At 36.8% G+C, this 21258-nt stretch overlaps 1 protein-coding gene across 5 annotated transcripts in view; it reads left to right on the forward strand.

Annotated features, from left to right (window-relative positions):
• The window catches only part of NETO1 (neuropilin and tolloid like 1), a 124490-nt gene that overhangs the window by 84919 nt on the left and 18313 nt on the right, over positions 1-21258 (forward strand). For all 5 annotated transcript variants that reach the window (XR_014302808.1, XM_082699069.1, XM_082699066.1 and 2 more), the window contains exon 8: positions 14387-14500. Coding sequence is in view for 4 of the 5 variants with exons in the window: in XM_082699069.1 (XP_082555195.1) it covers positions 14387-14500 (114 nt within the window). In the remaining variant the exon portion in view is untranslated. The remainder of the gene's footprint in view (positions 1-14386; positions 14501-21258) is intronic.

Below are 21258 nucleotides of genomic sequence, written 5' to 3' on the forward strand. Positions count from 1 at the left end.
AAAAATTTTTAAAAAGTGTACTGGGTGTTTCCGTTGGTTAAGCATCCGGCTCTTGGTTGCAGCTCAGGTCATGACCTCAGGATCCTGGGATAGAGCCCCCAGTAGGCTCCCTGCTCAGCACAGAGTCTGCTTGAGATTCTTTCCTCTCCTTCCTCTCCCTCCCATTCTGCTGCTCCCCTTACTTGCATGTTACCTCCCCCCCAAAATAAATAAGTAAAATCTTTTAAAAAATCATAAAAAACAAAAAGATTAAAAAATAAAATTAAGATCTCTCCTGTAGATCTAAAAAATTAACCTAAGAGTATATATATATATATATTAGTACATCTAAGTACATTTAGAATCATTTAAAAAAATGAAACCTGCTTAAGTTAATGGTTAGATGATTCTTGGAACATACATATACTCTTTTCACTCTTATGATTTGTGTATTTCTATCAACATGTGTGATAAATGTTTAATATAAAGTATCTACTATATATGCAATGCATGTGTATAGAAGGCAATGCAGTTAAGGTAGTAATAGTGATTATTTTTAGGTGATGAGGTTTTTTGATTCTCTATGTTTTGTGATTTTCCTACAATGAACAGTTTTTGTTTTCGTAAATATTTTTTAAAGCAATAAATAAAACTTTTGACATAAATGACTTTCTGAAGGGATGTATTAAATCTGAGAAGAGTATATATGCCACATCACACACACACATTTTTAGGTAGGCTCCATGCTCAATGTGGAGCCCAATGCGGGGTTTGAACTAATGACCCCAAGATCAAGACCTGAGCTGAGATCAAGAGTTGTACATTTAACCAACTGAGTCACCCAGGTGCCCCATATATACATTATTTTCTATATTGAGAAAATCAAGATACATCTACAATGTCAGGAAATGATAACCAATCAAGAGGTTTTTTGGGGTGTTGTAATAATGCCAACACATGAGGACAGGTCACTATCTTATGACCTGCTCTTTTAGACTAGATAATTACCATGGTCTACATTAGAACTTCTCAACTTTTTACCTCTAAGACCCTCTCACCTGATGGCTTGTGTATGGCATGACAGATGCTCCTGGGTAAGCCTACATTTTTGTAATATTCTTAGAACACTAGAGCTCATGCAGTCCTTCCTCTGCTGGGTGACATGAGTAAATCTTTGAGTTTGTGCTGATATTTGAGACGCTGTATGTAATAAGAAAATGTTGCTTTTGGGGCGCCTGGGTGGCTCATTGGGTTAAGCCTCTGCCTTTGGCTCAGGCCATGATCACAGGGTCTTGGGATCAAGCCCCACATCGGGCTCTCTGCTCAGCAGGGATCCTGCTTCCCCCTCTCTCTCTGCCTGTCTCTCTGCCTACTTGTGATCTCTCTCTCTCTGTCAAGTAAATAAGTAAAATCTTTTTTTAAAAAAGAAAGAAAGAAAGAAAGAAAACGTTGCTTTTGTTCCATTTCACAAATCATGACTCAGGAGTTGCTGGGTGTCCTGGTGGAAAACCACTGCCAGGCCACGTCAGAGATCTCATTGTTCACTTTTCCCATTTCTGACCTTCCTGACCCTGACCCTGTTGCGATGTTTGTTTGGCCACACCTACATCAACAGTTGTGTTCTGATTACCCTCAGAAGTAAGCTACTAGGTTTAAATATATGTTTTTAAATATATGTGTTCAGAACAGAGCAAATGGTGGTTGCCTATCCTGTTAATTAATGGGATAATAACATTATTGAAATTTTCATAATCAGTAGTTTCTTACTTGCAAATTTAATGACGACTTTGAGCAAGGAATTATAATATAAACTTGTATAGTCTGCTAGGGACCCAACCTTCCTTTTAAAGCATGTGGTTGAGTCCAACTGTAGCATGAAGAAAACAACTATCAGAGATATTTTAATATTTGAAGTTAATTATTGGTGGACATTTATTATTGACTTGGTCATTTAACTCCAATTATGTTTTTAAATAGTATGCATGTAGATATACAGGTCAGTGGAATAATTAATATTTTAAAATCAATTTCCTTGGGTGACTTTTTAGACTAAAATATTCAAATCATGTTGGTTTCTATATGTATTTGTTGAATTACTTAGAAAATTTTGCAAAATTTTCATTGAACTTTTTAGGTCAACATTGTCTTTAGTTGTCAGTCTGCTGGGGAGCCTGTGCACAAGAATAAAGGCAGTAAATTCCTTGTAATTTTTGGTAGACTCCTCGGGGATAACACATATTGATTTCTTTGATTCTGACTTTACAGCTGGTGTCGTTTATGTCTACCACGGAAAGTAGACTTTGTATAGACATTGTATGCAGACAGAGAACTATTGTTCTGAATTGTTAGCCTTTGAACTAGGAGAATCACAAACTCGAGGTTATGATGGCCCATGTTTTCTCCACTCTACTCTTTATTTACCTCAGTTCCCATTTTTCAGACTTGGCATGTTTGACAATGAAACCAAATATAGTAACTTGAACAGAACAGCATGTCTCTACAACTGTTGCAGACGTGGTTACAGCAGTCATGAAAACGAAGCCTGAGACACATATCCAAGTACAATGACCATCAGAGTACTGACCCCAAAGAACCGTACTGACCCAAAGAACCGTACTGACCCAAAGAACCGTACTGACCCAAAGAACCGTACTGACCCAAAGAACCGTGACATCCTCCTGATGGTCATGCAGTCCTGTCTGATTCCAGATGATGAATAAATCATCATGTAGCCGACCCAAGGCAGATGCAACATAGTATAAAAATGTATACTCATTCTTGGAATCAAACAGAATGGATAAGATCAGGATGTGGTTCATGTCCTATGTGAAGAAAGAAATGGCCTCTGTGGAATATACTTTTCTCATGAAGATGCTTTTCTTTTCTTAATATAATGTGTTTTTGGAGACGTAGCAATATGTGATTCTAGCAGAAAGATTGGGGAAATCTAATAAATGTGAGTGGGATTAGACTGAAATTGTGAATAGATTTTCTTGTATTTAAAAGAGATTAGCGAAATAAGTCAAGCAGAGAAAGACAACTATCATATGATCTCCCTGATATGAGGAAGTGGTGATGCAACATGGGGGCTTAAGTGGGTAGGAGAAGAATCAATGAAACAAGATGGAATTGGGAGGGAGACAAACCATAAGTGATTCTTAATCTCACAAAACAAACTGAGGGTTGCTGGGGGGAGGGGGGTTGGGAAAAGTGGGTGGGATTATGGACACTGGGGAGGGTATGTGCTTTGGTGAGTGCTGTGAAGTGTGTAAACCTGGTGATTCACAGACCTGTACCCCTGGGGATAAAAATATATGTTTATAAAAAATAAAAAATTTAAAAAAAGAGATTAAAATGTATCTTAATAATACTGGATATTTTGACAGATAACTAAGTCACATTGGAACATAGAGTTTTGGAGGTAGATACTGATCTTTCAAAAAAAAATATTTGAAGATGATAAAGGAGGCAAAGAGAAGAGGCACAAATCTATTTCTGGCCCGAAATCTGGTCATCATCTTTCAAAAAAAGGTCATTTCCTCTAATTGCATAGCCTCAGGGACCTTTTAAGATTAAAATGTGGTGGCAGGGGGAGTTTTTCCATTTATTTTAGGGAAAAAGAAAACATTTGTTTTGGGGACAATTCTAATGGCCATATATATATATAATTTTTCTGTAATTAGAATATCATGATTAAAAATGATACTTAGCAGCAAGCTATACACTTTTGAATCCAGTTTTTGAAGTTTTTGAATTCTTACTCAGATGCTTACTCATATAATTGTTATCTCTGATGTTTTAGATTTTTCTTCCCTTTAGTTTATTAAGAAAAGTTTACCTCTTTCTTTTTTTGAAAAAGAAGAGATCAAACAGAGATCACAAGTAGGCAGAGAGGCAGGCAGAGAGAGATAGGGGGAAGAAGACTCCCCACTGAGCAGAGCCCAATGCAGGACTCAATCCCAGGACCCTGGGATCATGACCTGAGGCAAAGGCAGAGGTTTTAACCCACTAAGCCACACAGGCACCCCAGGTTTACCTCTTCCTTAGAAATTAAAATGATCATCAGAATTTAATGGGAAGTTTGCCCTCCATATCCATTTTATTATTGAGAAGTTTTTCTCTGATGCCTGTCAGTCAACCGGTATTTAGTAAGCATCTCCAAAATGCACGTGTTATTCAAAGCCCAAGTGATAAAGCAGTGAATAAGACAACTCCCTTGCTTTACCTTTTTATAAGAGGAGGAAAAAGATGTACGGGTACATTAAGTAAAGAAGATAAACTCTAATCCTAATAAGTACTGTGGGAAAACAACAACACTGGGTAACATGGTGGGCAAGGGTGTGGCTCTGGGGGCCCCAGGGTTATGGTGGGTGATGTTGGAGTTCAAGAGGCAGCTGGGTCAATATTTTGGAAGAGCAGAAGGGGTCCTGAGAAGTTTGGGATTTAATCTAACCTTTTAAAGTAAGGTTTCAGAGTGTTTGAAAGTGGGGTGAACCACGGTCTGATTTATAGTTTTAAATGACCAAGTTTCCCCTGGCGGCGGTGTCCATGCATCTGCTATAGGAGAGAAGTTGGCGACAAGTGCCCGTGAGCCACCTGTACCAATGGAGACGGCGGCAAGAACTTGGTAGATGGATTGATGATAGAGAGATAGACAGACAGACAGATAGGGCAGAGACAACTAAAGGCTTTTTGGATGTGGGTATTGAGGGAGAAAGGGCCCGAGAATGACCTCAACCTTCAATGTTAAGGGCTGAGAGGATGGGGGATACTCCTGTTCCTTATTAACGTCAAGAAGGTGTGAGGGGAAGAATGGGTTGGGGAAAAGGTAGTTAAAGAGGATTAAGTTGGCAGCTGTTTCTGCAAGCCCGTCCACACATTTTCCATTTGAGATGGTACTTAGAATCCCAAGTGGAGATGTTATATAGGAGTTCGATGGTTTGGTATAAAGCTAGCTGGGAGACAGAGCCAGAAGGGTGAGCCCAGGAGAAAAGAGAGTGTCAGAGACTTTAAGTCTGCTGGGATCCCCTAGGGGAAGACCATGGGCAGAGAAGAGAAGGGGCCTCGGATGATGACCCTGGAGACCTGACTACAGGCTTCTGAGAGGCAGAGAGAAAATCCTCTCTGTCATCTAAATCAATTAAAATTATTGAATAAAAGTAATTGAATTTCCAACTATGCTAGATCTCATTCCTTAGTACGAATTCATTACTTAAATATATAATGCGGATATGTATCCCATTTACATACTTATGATAAATTTAAGCTTTATTTCCATCTCCCAGGCAAAGGAGGGAGGCTGATAGGCTCTAGAGCATCTTGAGTGTCAGAAAGTTTTCATAAGTCAGTGTCTTCAAGGCTGATAAAAGTTGAATTAAAAACTGGAAGCAAGGACATGGAAGTGTTCTCCAAGCTACGCCCTCACTCTCCTGCAGCTCCGCACATTTCTGTGACCATTTCCACTCCAACTTCACATGGGAGAACTCACAAGGGATAATGACGAGAAGTAGAAGACCCAGTGATATGGGTGTGTGAGAGTGTGTGTGCACGTGTGGCTGCAACCACACAGGCCAGAACAGAGGGGTTGGGCTTTTGACAAACTTCATGTCAAAGAAGTTGAAGCACCTGAGGCTGGCGAGAATCTGGAGTTTGTGCGTGGAGAGAACAAGACTCAGGTCAGGAGGTGTGGAGGGAGCGTCTGAGCTGTCGTTTATATGGTAGAATCAGTAAAAGGATCATCATTTCTATTTCTTGGTGGATTATCATGTCCTTTGACTTTGAATGAACCCACAAATGATAGTTTTATGAACCATAAGACACACGTATTTGAAGTATCCATGTTTCAAAAAGAAATCTGCCAGTTTCTAATTTCCTTTTTAATATTCCTTAAGGGTAGCATTTAGTGAATTACCAAATTGAAAAAGAATGCAACTGGGTGAAAACATTAATTTGAAAAGAGATGTGAACGCTTATGTTTACTACAGCATTATTTACGTAGTTAAAGTGTGGAACCAGCCCAAGGGTCCCTCAGTAGATGAATGGATAAAGAAGATGTGGTGTGTACACAATGGAATGTTACTCAGCCGTTAAAAGAATGAAATCTTGCCATCTGCGACCACATGAATGGATCTGGAGAGTATTATGCTAAGGGAAGTCAGTCAGAGAAAGACCCATACCATGTGATTTCACTCATCTGCGGAATATAAGAGACAAAACAGAAGACTAAAGAAAGAAAGAGACAAACTGGAAAACAGACTCCTACCTACAGAGAAGAAATGGGTGGTTGCCAGAAAGAAGAGGAGAAACAGGTGAAGGGATTGAGAACACTTATCGTGATGACCGCCAAGTCCTATGGAGAGTTGCTGAATCACTATATTGTACAAATGAAACAAATTCTACTGTATATTAACTATACTGGAATTGAAAAAAAAAAACTGAAAAAGAGAAAAAAATAATAAAAAGAAAGCCATTATGAAGAAATGACCCCAATAGTGAGAAGGAGCGTTAGTAACTTTAGCATTAAACACTTACTATAAATTTGAAAATTTTAAGTACGGAAGTGGAACAATATTTGTAAACATGTGGCACAATACTGAAAAATGATGAAACATTCAAGATTAGAACTTTAACATTAGAGTAAATACATTTTATGACTCTTTATTAACATTTTAAATAAAACTTCCTTTATGTTGAGTGTTGTGACTGCCCTTCTCTCTCTTGTCCTCTCTCCACTAATTCAGATATGCCCCAAATTATTTAGGTTGTCTTCTACGGAAGTTTTTATTCTTAAAAATCAGCAACATGTAAGTATATGTTGTTTGTCTCAGACTCCTGTAGGATTTACACATTGGGGTAGAGTGAAGTGCTCTTTCAGGAAATATGGTGCATGCTTGCCACCTTGTGGTGAGAGCGGGAACAAGCGAGCATTTCAAAACCACCCCAAAGAAAGCGAGGAATTCAGTGAGAACTAAGTTCACTAATTATCTTTAAATATCGTAAGCTATAAATGTTTTGTGAAAACTATTATTTTACCGGTTAAATTATAAAAAAGAAGATATATTTAAAATTATTTTTAAAAATATTATTTAAAATAATATAAAATATTTTAAATATTATTAAAATAAATAATATAAATATAATATTTTAAAATATTATATTATATTATTTAAAATATTATTAATATAATATTAAATAAAATATTGTTTAAATATTAATTTTAAAAATAAAAAAAGATTTTTAAAAATACTATTTTCATGAAAAGTTAAAATGTGTCTCTGAAATACAAAAAATAAATATGTGTTTATGTACAGATACACAAGTATCGGTATACATATTTTTATGTGTATATGTTCATATGAAACATTTCTCAAAAAAAGCTAAATATAATTTGTGAATATCCTAGAAATAGTCATTGTCCACATTTTTGCTTAATATTTCCAGTAAAATCTTCCCATGTGCATATTTGTATGTGAGGCTTTATAATTTAAAACAAAATTTTTCCTAATGTCTCATCCAGCTTTATACCTTAGTAATTTCCCATGCTGTTCTCTATTCCCTCAAGAAATAAGAATTCTATCACGATAATTTTTGAACACCGTGGTAAGACTTCTGAAGAGTTTGCTTTGGCTTTTGTTTTTGTTGTCGTTTGTTTATCAAGCGGTAAACTAATAAAATTGGAGCATCTGGATTAAACAAAGTTAGATGGGCTTCATGGTACCCACTTCTGTGAATAAGGGAGGGTTTACCAAAAGCTGATAATGGAAGGGCACCGTGCTTCTCAGTCTTACTGACCCACAGTACATTTCTTCCTTGCTAGAGCAAAATGTTGCATTAAATTTCATGTTTCCAAAGAACTTATCATGAAATATTTGGATAAATGTTTGCTTGAGATGTTTTAAATTGAAATTTTAAAATTGGACTTAAAGTACTCATCGATGCTTTCAAAATCTGCATCTGTATGTTGCGTTTCTCTGTTCCTAAAACTTTGTTATTACAGTTGTAGAACATTGTTGTCACTTTTTTCCAACCTCAATTTATGGGATCACTAAAAAGTTCAGAAAAAAACATTCAGGAAGCCAGAAAAAACACTCAGATTGGAGCCAAAACACCCAGATCTATTATACACACTTGCTGGTCTTGGCTTTCCAGGATGGGACTTGAATCTGTCTTTCCAATTTGGTGTGAGAAAATGCACATATCTTGATCATCTTATTATCCTGTGAATCAGAAGTATCATAACTATTTTCTACATCTAAACCTTCCTCCTTTAGTGTAGTTTAAGCATGTGGTAAGATCGGCATTTGCCATTGTATTTAACAAGCATAAAATCTATTTTCTCTTTCTTTTTTAGAATTGAACTTCAGTATATAAAGTATAAAATAATAGGCATGAGTAGAGCAAAGAAATTACTCCCCAAGATGTTAAAATAACTCAGCAAGTCTCAGTTTTAGGAAAGCTCTGAACATATCTAGAAAGGTGTATAGTTGACTATAAAAATGGAGATTGGTTACAGATTTACCTTTTTTTTTTCCTTTTCACATGAAAATACTACAACAACATAGATTCAAAGAGTTGGAGCTTCCAAGTTTCTGGTGTACTAGTGACTTTGTTTTCACAATTAAATATATTGCTAAATTCGTATAATTACTTTCAAGAGAGAAAAGGGATAAACACATTAATTTCTGTGAGTCTTGTAAGATTAATTATTGATATTACTGGTCATTGTTCCTTCATGTTATATTAGAAATAATTTGAAACCATTTTGTGACTCCTAGGAGGGAGTTGTCCGCTTTGCATGTGAGATTGAATTTTTGTGAAATGAACCGTAGATGGTGTAGGAAGTAACAGCTTGGAGAAAGATATGCTAGGGACACTCTAAAATTAATATTCCCCAGACATTTTTGAGAAAAGGATGTTTCACGATACATTCCTGGCTGTGAACGGGGCTGTCCCAGAGCCCGTGTGCACCGCCGTGCGGGAGTGCCCAGTGAGGCCCAGCGGTCAGTGTCCCACTGCTCCCACGGGTTGGTTCCCTTGAGTTGATCATTAGATATTTTAAATATCACCCTGAGGTATAATAGCTTATACATCTATGTGCTGAAACCATTTAATTATTTCTTTTACAGTGTTGTGCTCTCTATAGAACAGTTATGCCTTTTATTACACAAAAGAGTAAACACATGTGTGTATAACTCATCTTTTTAGACACCGTTTATTGCACGCTGTCATGTATGAAATCATCTGCTTAGGTCTGCGTGGTCCTCCAGTGTTGGTGAGAGATCTGTGAATGACCGTGTGCTCATAAAGGTATTTTTTTATACTTGACGGGTAACTACTTTTAGAATGACCGTTATTTAATATTACATCGCTCTACTTTCATATTTTGTATCTTCTTAATATTAGAGGTTGTATTTATTTGATTTGGGGTAATTATCATCATAATTCAAAACCAGCTACCATGTGTCTATCCTATATTGGCTACAGTGTTTCAAGACAGATCACCTTTCATCCTCACAACTGTATGTGGTAGTCAAGATTAGCCTCCCTTCTATAGGTGTAACCGAAATTGGGGGATTTTAAGGAGCATTGGCTCAAGTTTGCACAACCTGGAAGGGTGGATCTGGGTTTCAGTCTCAAGCAGTTTGGATCCACAGTCCCCGTGCAATGCTTGTGTCCTGGAATAGCTTATGGTCATAACGCTTGCATCCACAGTTCTCGGCATTATGAAATCACTTAGGTAAGTATGATCCTTATTCCCATTTTACAGATGTGATAACTAGTAAGTGTTCATGGAGGGAGCTATTCTATCCTTTGGGATTACCACTCCTCGAAGCTGAGACCCAGCTCTGCCCACAATAGAGTCATCAGGACTCTGCTGTCCTGGATTGAAGTGTCTGGAGAAACTCAGGCTAAGCTTCATTCTAATGTGCAGTCTCTTATATAGCCAAATAATAATAAATCATAGTAATAACACTTTGCACAGAAGGATATATTTTGGTGCAGGAGGGAGGAGGGAACGGTGAGGTAAGACCCATTTAGTGGGGTTACAATATACCATTTCTATGTTACCTGCAGGATTTGTATCAAGAGCAATGCTGCAGTTGTGCACACGACGTTCTTTTGACTGACTAGAGTAGTTCACTATGTTCAGTTTCTGTCCTTCTCTTAAATAAGAAATACCTAGTATTGTGTCTAAATAATAAAATGGGGATGTTCAGTAAGTCCTTCCATGAAGCAAGGTTGCAGAGCTGCGCTCATTTTTCAATACAATTTAAAATAGTTCAGAAATGGGGCACCTGGGTGGCTCAGCCAGTTAAACATCTGCTTCTTGATTTAGGCTCAGGTCAAGATCTCAAGGTTGTGAGATCAAGTCCTGCATCAGGCTCTGCACTCAGTGGGGAGTGTGCTTCAGATTCTCTCTCTTTCCCTCTCTTGCCCTCCCTCCCTCTCTTAAAAAAAAAAAAAAAAGTTCAACGACAAAAGCCATGAAAATATTTTTTTCTACATAGTTTTTAAAAAGCCAATATGAAGCTACATGTGTTATTATTTGTTTTAAGATTTTATTTATTTATTTATTTGACAGAGAGAGATTACAAGAAGGCAGAGAGGCAGGCAGAGAGAGAGGAGGAAGAAAGCTCCCCACCCAACAGAGAGCCCGATGTGGGACTCGATCCCAGGACCCTGGGATCGTGACCTGAGCTGAAGGCAAAGGCTTCAACCCACGGAGCCACCCAGGCGCCCCTACATTTGCTATCCTGATAGCAACAGAAAACCTCCTTCCAGAAATAAGTAGATTCTTGATGTTGGGAACCATGCATGTGAGGTAGTCTGTACTGAGTATTGCTTCCTCGGTGGCCATGTTATTGTGAGTAAATCTCATCCTTCAGTTTGTTACAGACGGTTTTAGGAAATAAGGTGGCTGGTTTTTACGAGGCAAGAGCTTATGACAATGCATACTGAATTTCTAAGTAGAACAAGTCCTTCACAAACCGGTAGAATGTGTCTTTCTCTGCCACAGTAAGAGCCAAGGAAATAATCTGAGGTGTAGTTTCTGAGAATATCACAAATTGGATTATACCTGAAGGCTAGCTCTCCACTAATAAACACACCTGTTAGAGTGTTCTGCTTTCTGGGACACTCAGGTGGGCACCCTGGCCAGAGTTAATCTGTTCTTTCTTTCTTTCTTTCTTTCTTTCTTTCTTTCTTTCTTTCTTTCTTTCTTTCTTTCTTTCTTTTATTTTATTTATTTATTTGATAGAGAGAGAGAGCAGGTATTTATTTATTTGATAGAGAGAGAGAGGAGGGGGAGAGCAGAGGGAGAAGAACAAACAGTCTCCATGCAGAGCGTGGAGCCTGACACGGGGCTTGATCCCAAGACCCTGAGACCATGACCTGAGCCCAAATCAAGTCAAATGCTTAGCCAATTGAACCAGCCAGGCACCTCCAGAGTTAACCTTCTGCTCAGGAACAGTAATCAATTAAAAGTATCTGTTGAATATTTACTATAAGCCTAGAAATGTTAAACCATACGAGAGATTAAAAATGAACATATTTAAGAGGCATGCCCTTAGTCTCAAGGAACATGTGGGGAAAGATGATAAGCCTATGCTACGTGCTAAGCTCTTTTGAAAATTTTAAGTATAATAGGATTTAAGAAAAAGATAATTTTCTTGGTAGTTTGGAATAATATTTCAAAACCGCACAGAGAATACAGTGCTGATACGATTTGGATAGCAGAGTGGAGAATGGATATTGCAGGACAGAGAGAGGGGAGGAACATACTTGGCCTCTGAGCCACAGATATCGGGAATGTGTGGTGGGTCATGGAAAATAATGTCAGTATGTAGAATGTGTCCAGACATCCGTGAAAGCACAATAAGAACATAGCTTGCTTTGTCTTATCAGCGGGAGGTAGAAATAAGATCTTTAATGAACCATTGCCTATGTGCATTTACGTGAGAGAAATAGACATACAAGAACACTCAGAACCCAATATAAGTTGTTACACATTTGTTTCTTACCCACTGCAAGATTTGCTCTTTATTTGTATTTGTCATTTTCATAGCAATTCTATAAATTCTGGCAAAAGTAAGAAGAAGAAGATGGAATGGTACCTAGAATAATAATAAGTGGAAAGAACGAGATGATTAACTGGCACATTTCTCTACTCACTTGATGTAAGGAAGGGCGTCAGGAATGTGATTTCTTGACAGTCCTGAGGACCTGTTACATTACCAGTCAAACCACCAATATTTAACCATAGCTGATACTGACACATTGGCGTATAAGAGACATTCACAACTTACAAACCAGCAGAACTAGAAACAAAATCCCATTTGGAGAATTCATAATTTAAGTTTCAGCGCTCTTACCAATATTCTCTTGTATTATGTTCAATTACAGAATCCAATGTCATTTTTATTTACATACTTAAAATTTTAAAAAGTAACCCATTCTACTTAATAGTAATTGTAGCAATTTTTCCAACTTATTCTGGAAGGGCAATAAAATTTATGCCCTCTTAAAGGTATTTTTTTTTTCTTGATGGATAACTGTACTTCCAGAACCACCCCACTCTATTAGGGCATATTTATTTATTTTTTTATTTTTTACCAAGGCATTTCACAGCTACTCCATTTGCAGAAAACTTCTTGTTCTATGCACACATTTTGACAACATTCATTATCTGCTTAACAGACCGTATCAGTTGTGCGAAAGCCATTTCTGAATACAAAAACTTAAATTTCATTCCTTACTAAAGAGCAGATTTTTGCAATCATATATCAGATCATTAAACTTTACATTATAAAAGGCTTACATGATGCTTAACAAGTCACCAGCCCATGTTTAGCATGATACTTTCTTTACAAAATGACTACTGTATATTTTCTACTCTACAATATGCTTGTTTTTTGTTTGTTTGTTTTTCAAAATGACCACCACACATTTTTAAATCTTTAGCCAGGGACCTAAAGTCAAACCAAGCCAAGGGAAGAAGGAACTGTCCTCCTGGGAAGGGCGAGGGAAGAGTGTGGAGGCAGGGTTGTGGAGATCAGAAGGAATCACTTTGCTTGAGTTAGCTCTATCTTTGCCGTATCTTTTTTATTTTCAAGATTTGAGTGTTTTTGTTTTGTTTTGTTTTTTGTTATTACTATTGTTAGGATTTCTCTAGGTGTGTTAAAATACACTAAGTTGCAATATGCAAATTATTTGCCTGACGTTTTTGGTTAGTATAACAAATACATTTAACTTTCCAAAATACCCATGATATATATAGTCTTGAAGGTGAAAAAGTCATTACCACATGACTGGCATTTAAGTAGTACTGATCATTAATAAATCTTTACTCATCGATTAGCCACTGTAAATGATGTGTTTTATATCAAATATGTTTTTCTAGAATCTATCCTTAAAAGGGCTTTAGAACTATTATTGAGAAAAAAGTGAAACACCAAAGTCACATTTTCTAAGATAGCTGGGACCACTGTGAAGGTAAAAACAAAAGTTAGCTGTGAAGCATGATCTGTAAACTACCATCCCGAATTCACTGTTATTCCAGCGACTGAGTATTGTAAACATCCTATTACTTTGATAAATATATGTATTTCCTAATATTGAAGCCATATCTAGTGTTCTACTTTGCTGCGTTCAACTCCTCACTATTTCTCATATCTATGTGTTGGATACCTTCCCTGTGTTCTTATTTTACCTCCCAGCACCCTGAGTATACACTGTAACCTGAGATCGTGGATCACTGTACCTAGAGTTACTAGGACGCGTGAAATACATGCAAAGTAGGCTAATTTCATCACCATGCATATGTTAAACATTGATGAGAAAATACATTTTTTCTTATGTTGTTCAGGATTAATTTTCCTTGTTCTGAATTTCCGTGGTATTCTTTGTTTTGTTCATGTGCTTCAGTGATAGTATAAGGATGTTTGATACATACTTTCTTCATTAGTATTTTGCAAGTCTGTGCTTTATGCAATTATTTCAATGTTAATTGAATGAAGACTTTTTACACAATACTACATTTGTACAGACAGAATTTCAGTGTAAAGCATAGCATTATCCATGTAGCAGACACTTTATTTTTGTTAAATGAATGCACCGTGTCAAAGAAAAAAAGACCCATAGAGATAATGTATTTCATTTTTATGATGGAAACCCCTGTGCCAGTTTTATAAACTACGCACATCTAGAGAAGTGCCAGCCCTGTTAGCAACACAAGGAATAATTACCACAATGGCAGCACTTCTGAGAACAGAATGTCAGGTGATTTATCTCAATTTGACGGGAAATTATCATTCTTCTGTTTTTGTTTTTAGATTTGCAATATGAGTGATTTACTAGAGTATCAGGTCTAACTTTTTTCTTCATTTTCCTTTCCTACTCTTATCTTTAGCTCCCTGTGAAGGCAATACATTCTTCTGCCACAGTAACATGTGTATTAACAATACACTGGTCTGCAATGGACTCCAGAACTGTGTGTATCCTTGGGACGAGAATCACTGTAAAGGTAATGATCAAAAATCTGCAGAAGTCCTCTGCCCGTAGAGTGGGAAGCCTTTATTAGGATGTGGAAATGTATCAGAGCGACTTGAAAATTGATATGCATATGGGCTTTGTGGAGCCTCCTGTATATTTTGTAATTTATGTGCAAACGTCTTTCTTTGCTTTTGCCAGAAGTTTCCTTATTCATTAATGTATAGTAGAGAATCTTTAACATTTGAATGCTCATTAAAGACACCTTGTTAGCACCTGCAGAGCGCTGGAGAGGAAAGGCAGCTTTTAGTGCAGCGTGTTTTTCCTGTCAGACCTGGTGCCTTTCCTTTGCGCCTGCACCTCTCACCAGTCTGTCTTCTCGGGACTGTGTGCATGTACTCCAAGGGGAGGATGCACTGAAGGAACATTTGTGCTTTCAGGTACTTCCAGCCACTTCACTTGACTTCAGTTTTGCTACCAAAATGCTTTTCTTCCTTTCCAATGAAAATAGCTCCCAATATCCCTGCTTCCTTTTCTAGCTTGAACACAAAGGCTTGTTTATGTAGATAACAATCCATGGGTTGGCTATGAATGTTGCTTGTTTTAGTTAAGTTGAAAAATGCCAGGCATATTCTTTTATTCAGGTTCAATATTAAATGATTTGTAAAGGGAAATAACAGGCAATCAACCCTTTCCTGCTTCAAGTCCAGTATTGTCTACTAAAATGTCTTCTGTCGATGGAAGCCAAGAGACATCCCCATAGTAGGCATGGTTCATGGTCAAGGAGAAAGGCATATGCAGCCTTGATTATTTTGATGGTGGAAGTAGATGATTATTCAAGGAACCACTTCTAAATGATGGGAGAGTAAGTTATCTGTGTAGTAGAATCTTAAATTAGTGTCATTAATGATTGGTAGTAATAAGCTTTATTTGCCCAATGGGATTTGTTCCCACACATGTAGGACCATTTGACATGAGAGAGAAGTGAACAGAATGTGAATGGATAGGTTTTTTGAGCTTCCATGTTTATCTTCTCCAGATGGCAAGACCACTATTTTGTTTTCTACTTCATTCTCTTGCAGGGAACACACCTTTAACCATTTCGATCTTTGTGACAGGCTACCCTCAGAGATATTGCGGATTCCATTCTAGACCACCACAATAAAGCTAATGTAGCAATAAAGCGAGTCAAATGAATTTTTTGGTTTCCTAGCAGATATAAAATTTGTTTACGCTACACCGCAGTCTATTAAGGATTTGATAGCAGTACGTGTATGGAGACAATGCATTATGCAGCTTAATTAAAAAGTATTTACTGCTGAAAACTGCTAGCCATCACAAAACCTTTCAGCAAGTCAAAAATCTGTGATCACAGGTCACCGTAATAAATATAGTAATAATGAAAATGTTTGCAATATTGCAAGAATTATCAAAATGTGACACAACAAAACAAAGTGAGCAAATGTTATTGGGGAAAGGGTGTTGATAGACTTCCTTGATGCAGGATTGCTACAAACCTTCAGTTGTTGAAAAATAGTATCTGTGAAGTGCAGCAAGGTGACGTGTGAGGAAACGAGCCTACCTGTAGTTTACTGGAGTTAGTACCACAGACTAACATAGGGTGTATCCTAAAAAATGTCCCTTGTGCCCTTGAAAAGAATGCATGTTGCCATTATTAGGTGGCTTGCTCTAGTGATGTAGGTTTACAGCATTGTTCAAGTTTTCTGTTTCTGCTTTCATTTTCTACCATATTTTATCTATTTCTTTTTACATTTGAACTTTATTTTTGTTTTGTTTTATTTTAAGTTTTATTTTTTTTTAGTGTTCCAAAATCATTGTTTATGCATGACACTCAGTGCTCTATGCAATATGTGCCCTCCTTAATACCCACCACCAAATTAAGTGTTAATCAACTGTTTACATTGTTATAAGGTTTCCAGTCAACAGAAGGCTGTTAGTAGTTAGCTTTTGGAGGAGTCAAAGTTGTACATGGATTTTTAAAAACACATGGATTGTGTCCCTAACCCCTGCATTGTTAAAGGTCAATTATATATTTGGTATGTAACTGAATACTCTGTCAGTAGGTCCAGTTTAGGTATAGACTGATCCCGGTATTTATTTATTTTTCCATTTCATTTTATTTTATTTCTTTTCAGTGTTCCAACATTCATTGTTTATGCACCATACCCAGTGTTCCATGTAATATGTACCCTCCTTAATACCCACCACCAGGCTTACCCAACCCTCCCACTTTCCACCCCTCCAGAACCCTCAGTTTGTTTCTCAGAGTCCACAGTCTCTCATGCTTCGTCTCCACCTCCAATTTCCCCCAGTTCACCTCTCCTCTCCTTTTCCTAATGTCCTCCATGTTATTCTTTATGCTCTACAAGTAAGTGAAACCATATAATTGACTCTCTCTGCTTGACTTATTTAACTCAGCATAACCTTTTCCAGTCCCATCCATGTTGATATAAAAGTTGGGTATTCATCCTTTCTGATGGAGACATAATATTCCATAGTATATGGACCACATCTTCTTTATCCATTCATCCATTGAAGGGCATCTTGGCTCTTTCCAAAGTTTGGCAGCTGTGCCCATTGATGCTATGAACATTGGGGCACAGATGGCCCTTGTTTCACTACATCTGGATCTTTGGAATAAATATCCAGTAGTGCAATTGCAGGGTTATAGGGAATCTCTATTTTTAATTTCTTAAGGAATCTCCACACTGTTTTCCAAAATGGCTGCACTAACTTGCATTCCCACCAGCAGTGCAAGAGGTTTCCCCTTTCTCCACATCCTCTCCAATACTTGTTATTTACTGTCTTGTTGATTTGGGCCATTCTAACTGGGGTAAGCTGGTATCTCAATGTGGTTTTGATTTGAATTTCCCTGATGGCTAATGATGATGGACATTTTACCATGTGTCTTGGAGAAGTATCTGTTCATGTCTCTGCCCCTTTTTTGATGTGATTAACTGTTTTGTGTATGTTGAGTTTGAGGAGCTCTTTATAGATCTTGAATATCAGTCCTTAGTCTGTAGTGTCATTTGCAAATATCTTCTCCCATTCCGTGGGTTGCCTCTGTGTTTTGTTGACAGTTTCCTTTGCTGTGCAGAAGCTTTTGGTCTTGATGAAGTCTCAAAAGTTCATTTTTGCTTTTGTTTCCTTTGCCTTTGGAGACATATCTTGAAAGTTGTTGTGACCAATGTCAAAGAGATTACTGCCTTGTTCTCCTCTAAGATTTTGATAGATTACTGCCTCACATTGAGGTCTTTTATCCATTTTCAGTTTATCTTTGGATCCAACTGTACATTAAAAAGATTATCCACCATGACCAGGTGGGATTCATCCATTGGATGCAAGGGTGGTTCAACATTCGCAAATCAATCAATGTGATAGAACAAATCAGTAAGAGAAGAGAGAAGAACCACATGGTCCTCTCAATCAATGCAGAAAAAGCATTTGACAAGATAGAGAATCTGTTCTCTGATTAAAACCCTTCAAAGTATAGGGATAGAGGGAACATTCCTCAACTTCATAGAATCTATTTATGAAAAAACCCACAGAAAAGATCATCCTCAATGGGGAAAAACTGACAGCCTTCCCTTTGAGATCAGGAACACGAGAAGGATATCCACTCTCATCACTCTTGTTCAACATAGTATGAGAAGTCCTAGCAACAGCAATCAGACAACAAAAAGAAATAAAAAGTATTCAAGTTGGCAATGAAGAAGTCAAACTCTCTCTCTTTGCAGATGACATTATATTTTATATTTTATCTATTTTTGAAAGTACCTGTTCAATTCTCCAACTATTATGGTTGAATTTTATGCTTTCTTCATTTCTGTATATTTTCATTTTATGTATTTTTAAGCTAGTTGTTATGTCCATATATGTTTAAAATTATTGTATTTTTCTGATGGCTGGGCCCTCTTATTGATCATTAAAAACCAATCACTTTTTGTTTTATTTTGTCTAATGTTAGCACATCCACTCCAGCTTTCTTCTAAATGCAGTTTGTATACTCAATCTTTTTCCATCCTTTTGTTTTCAGTCCATCTGTATCTTTGAACATAGAGTATGTTTTCAGTAGACAGTATACAGTTGGATCTTATTTTTTGATCCAGTCTGAAAATATTTGCCTTTTGATTGGATTGTTTAATCCACTCATATTTAGTGGTGCTATTGATGTATATTTGGATTTACATCAGCGACTTTACTTCTTTTCCCCTCTATGTCCCACATATTTTTGTTCCTCTTTTCTTCTTTTATTGGTCTCTTTTGCTATAAGTGAATACATTCTAGTGTAACATTTTAATTCCTTTAGTGACTTTTTAAAAAATCTTTTCAATTTATTTATTTTCAGAAAAACAGTATTCATTATTTTTTTTTGAGTTATTTTCTTAGTGATTATTTTAGGTCTTACAACACAAAGCCTAACTTCGCAGAATGTATTTCAGATTTATACTAATTTAAGAACATTATTTCAATACAGCTCTGTTCTCTTTCTATTTACCTGTTACTTTTGTCCATATTATTTTTATGTATTTTCAAATCAAATAATACATTGCTGTATTATTACTTTACATAATTTTAGAGCAAGAATATATTCATGCAGTTCATTACATAACACTTCTTCTTTACCATTTATGATTCTCTTCTTTTGTTTTTGTAGATTTACATTCCTATCTGATGTCACTTCTTATTCCAGGACAGTTTTGCTCCTACCTACATTACTTGTATTGTTAATACCAAATATTTACTATTTCTCTAAGTTATAGGCCCAACATTACAATTTTATATGTATGACATTACTCTTTTAAGAAGTTAAGGGAAGAATGCCAAAGATATATGCAACTATGTAGTTCTTTGTAATTATGCATATAATGGCCTTTATTGGCAATATTTATTTGCCTCTTTAATTTGCTCTCTATTTTTTAATTTGGGTTTGAATTAGGGTCTGAAGTCACTTTCAGACCCTAAGCAGCAAGGAAAAAATAACTCCTCACATAGAGGAGTTAATTTCTTTTAATATTTCTTTTAAGGCATTTTTTCAGCATTAAATTATCTTTAGTTTTGTTTACCTGGAAATGTGTATTTTATCCCCATTTCTGAAAGTTAGTATGCTGGATATTAGATTTTTGACCAGTGGTTTTTGTTTTGGTTTTTTGGCCTGCAGCATTTTGAATGTGTCATGCCTCTGTCTTCTGTCCTCCAAAGTCTCTGATGATAAATCAGCTATTAATCTGATTGGGGTTCCTTTCTATGTGAGGAGTTATTTTTTCCTTGCTGCTTTCAAGATTTTCTCTTGCAACATTTTTTATCTTATAGGTCAGAGCTGGGTATCAGTTCATTTATCTTACTCAGAATTTGTTGAAATTCTTGGATGGAATTTGCTCACCAAATTTGGCAAGTTTTCACCTTTCATTTATTTATTTGAATTTTTTTCAGTTACTTTCTCTCCTTCTTATACTCTCATCCATTAGGTTGGTGCTGTTGATGGTTTGTCTCATTTCTGTTCATTTTTCTGCGTCTTTTGATCTTAGTCTTCTTCAGATTGCATAATTTTCCTTCATCTCTCCTCAAGTTTGCTGTTACTTTCCTCTTTCAGCTGAAATTTTCTGCTGAGTCACTCAGATCAAGTTTTTATTTCAGCAACTGTGCCATTCAACTCTAGATTTTTCACTTTTTTCTTTTTTATAATTTTTGTCTCTGTTGCTATTCTGCATGTGATAAGACCTTATCCTCCTATTTTTCTTTACTTCCTTAGCCATTGTTTCCTTTAGTTCCTTGAACATATTTGTAACAAATCATTGTCTGTTAAGTCTGATGTCTGGCCTTCCCCTAGGCTTTTTTCCCCTTGTGTATGAATTGCATTATCCCATTGGTTTACATGCCTTGGGATATTTTATTGGAAACTTCATGTTAGATAATGTATTGTAGCAATTCTGGATACTAATTCCTCTCTCCCCAGGGCTTGTTGCTGCTATGTTTTGTTGTTGTTGTTGTTGTTGTTTTTGGTTGTTGTTTTGTTTTGTGTGTGTGTGTGTGTGTGTGTGTGTGTGTTAGTGTAGAGTTGGCTGGACTGTTTCAGTGATGTCTGTCACTGATGGTGTTGCATGGAGACCATGCTGTGGGCAAGCATACCATAGCCTCAGATGGCCATGGTTTAGTAAGACACTCTCTGACCATCTTTTTCCTGTCCTGTTTATCTGTCTGTCTTTTTTTTATCACACCCAGCTATTATTCTCTATTAATTGCCAAATGATTATTAGGTCATTTTGGACAGTTCCCAGGAGTGTAAATTGTTCCAATTAAATTCAGTTCCTTTAGTTAGTCTTTGAGTCTTTCAGGGTTAGTCTTTGAGTCTAGGCTTTGTGATTTGTTCTAAACTAGGAGGGTTTTCTTTACCTGTTATTTTCCTGGTATATTATGTTAAATTTCTACCTGTTCTAGTGTCTGGCTCATTGCTACTGTCGAGCTTGACAGTCTCCTCTTAAATCGCTTCCCAGAAAATGTCTGTTGTTTTGAGATATCCTTAGGTTTGAACTTTTCCACACTGTTTCAAAAAATGTAACTTTCTTTGGGGAAAGCTATAGTGTTCTCTGTTCTTGTGGCCTGCCTCCCTTCTTTGGCAAAGTGTCTGCATTACTGCTCTGGGTGCTGAAAGGAGGCAGGGATAGTGACCAACTTCTTTTGGAGTAACACCTCTGCTTTATGAGTAGGGTACGGGGTGAGGGTGGTAACCTCTTGTCTTCTGAGCTTGCCTCTCTAGGCAGTTCGACTCAA

This window comes from Mustela nivalis (genome assembly GCF_964662115.1).
Source record: "Mustela nivalis genome assembly, chromosome: 14".
NCBI lineage: Eukaryota > Metazoa > Chordata > Mammalia > Carnivora > Mustelidae > Mustela > Mustela nivalis.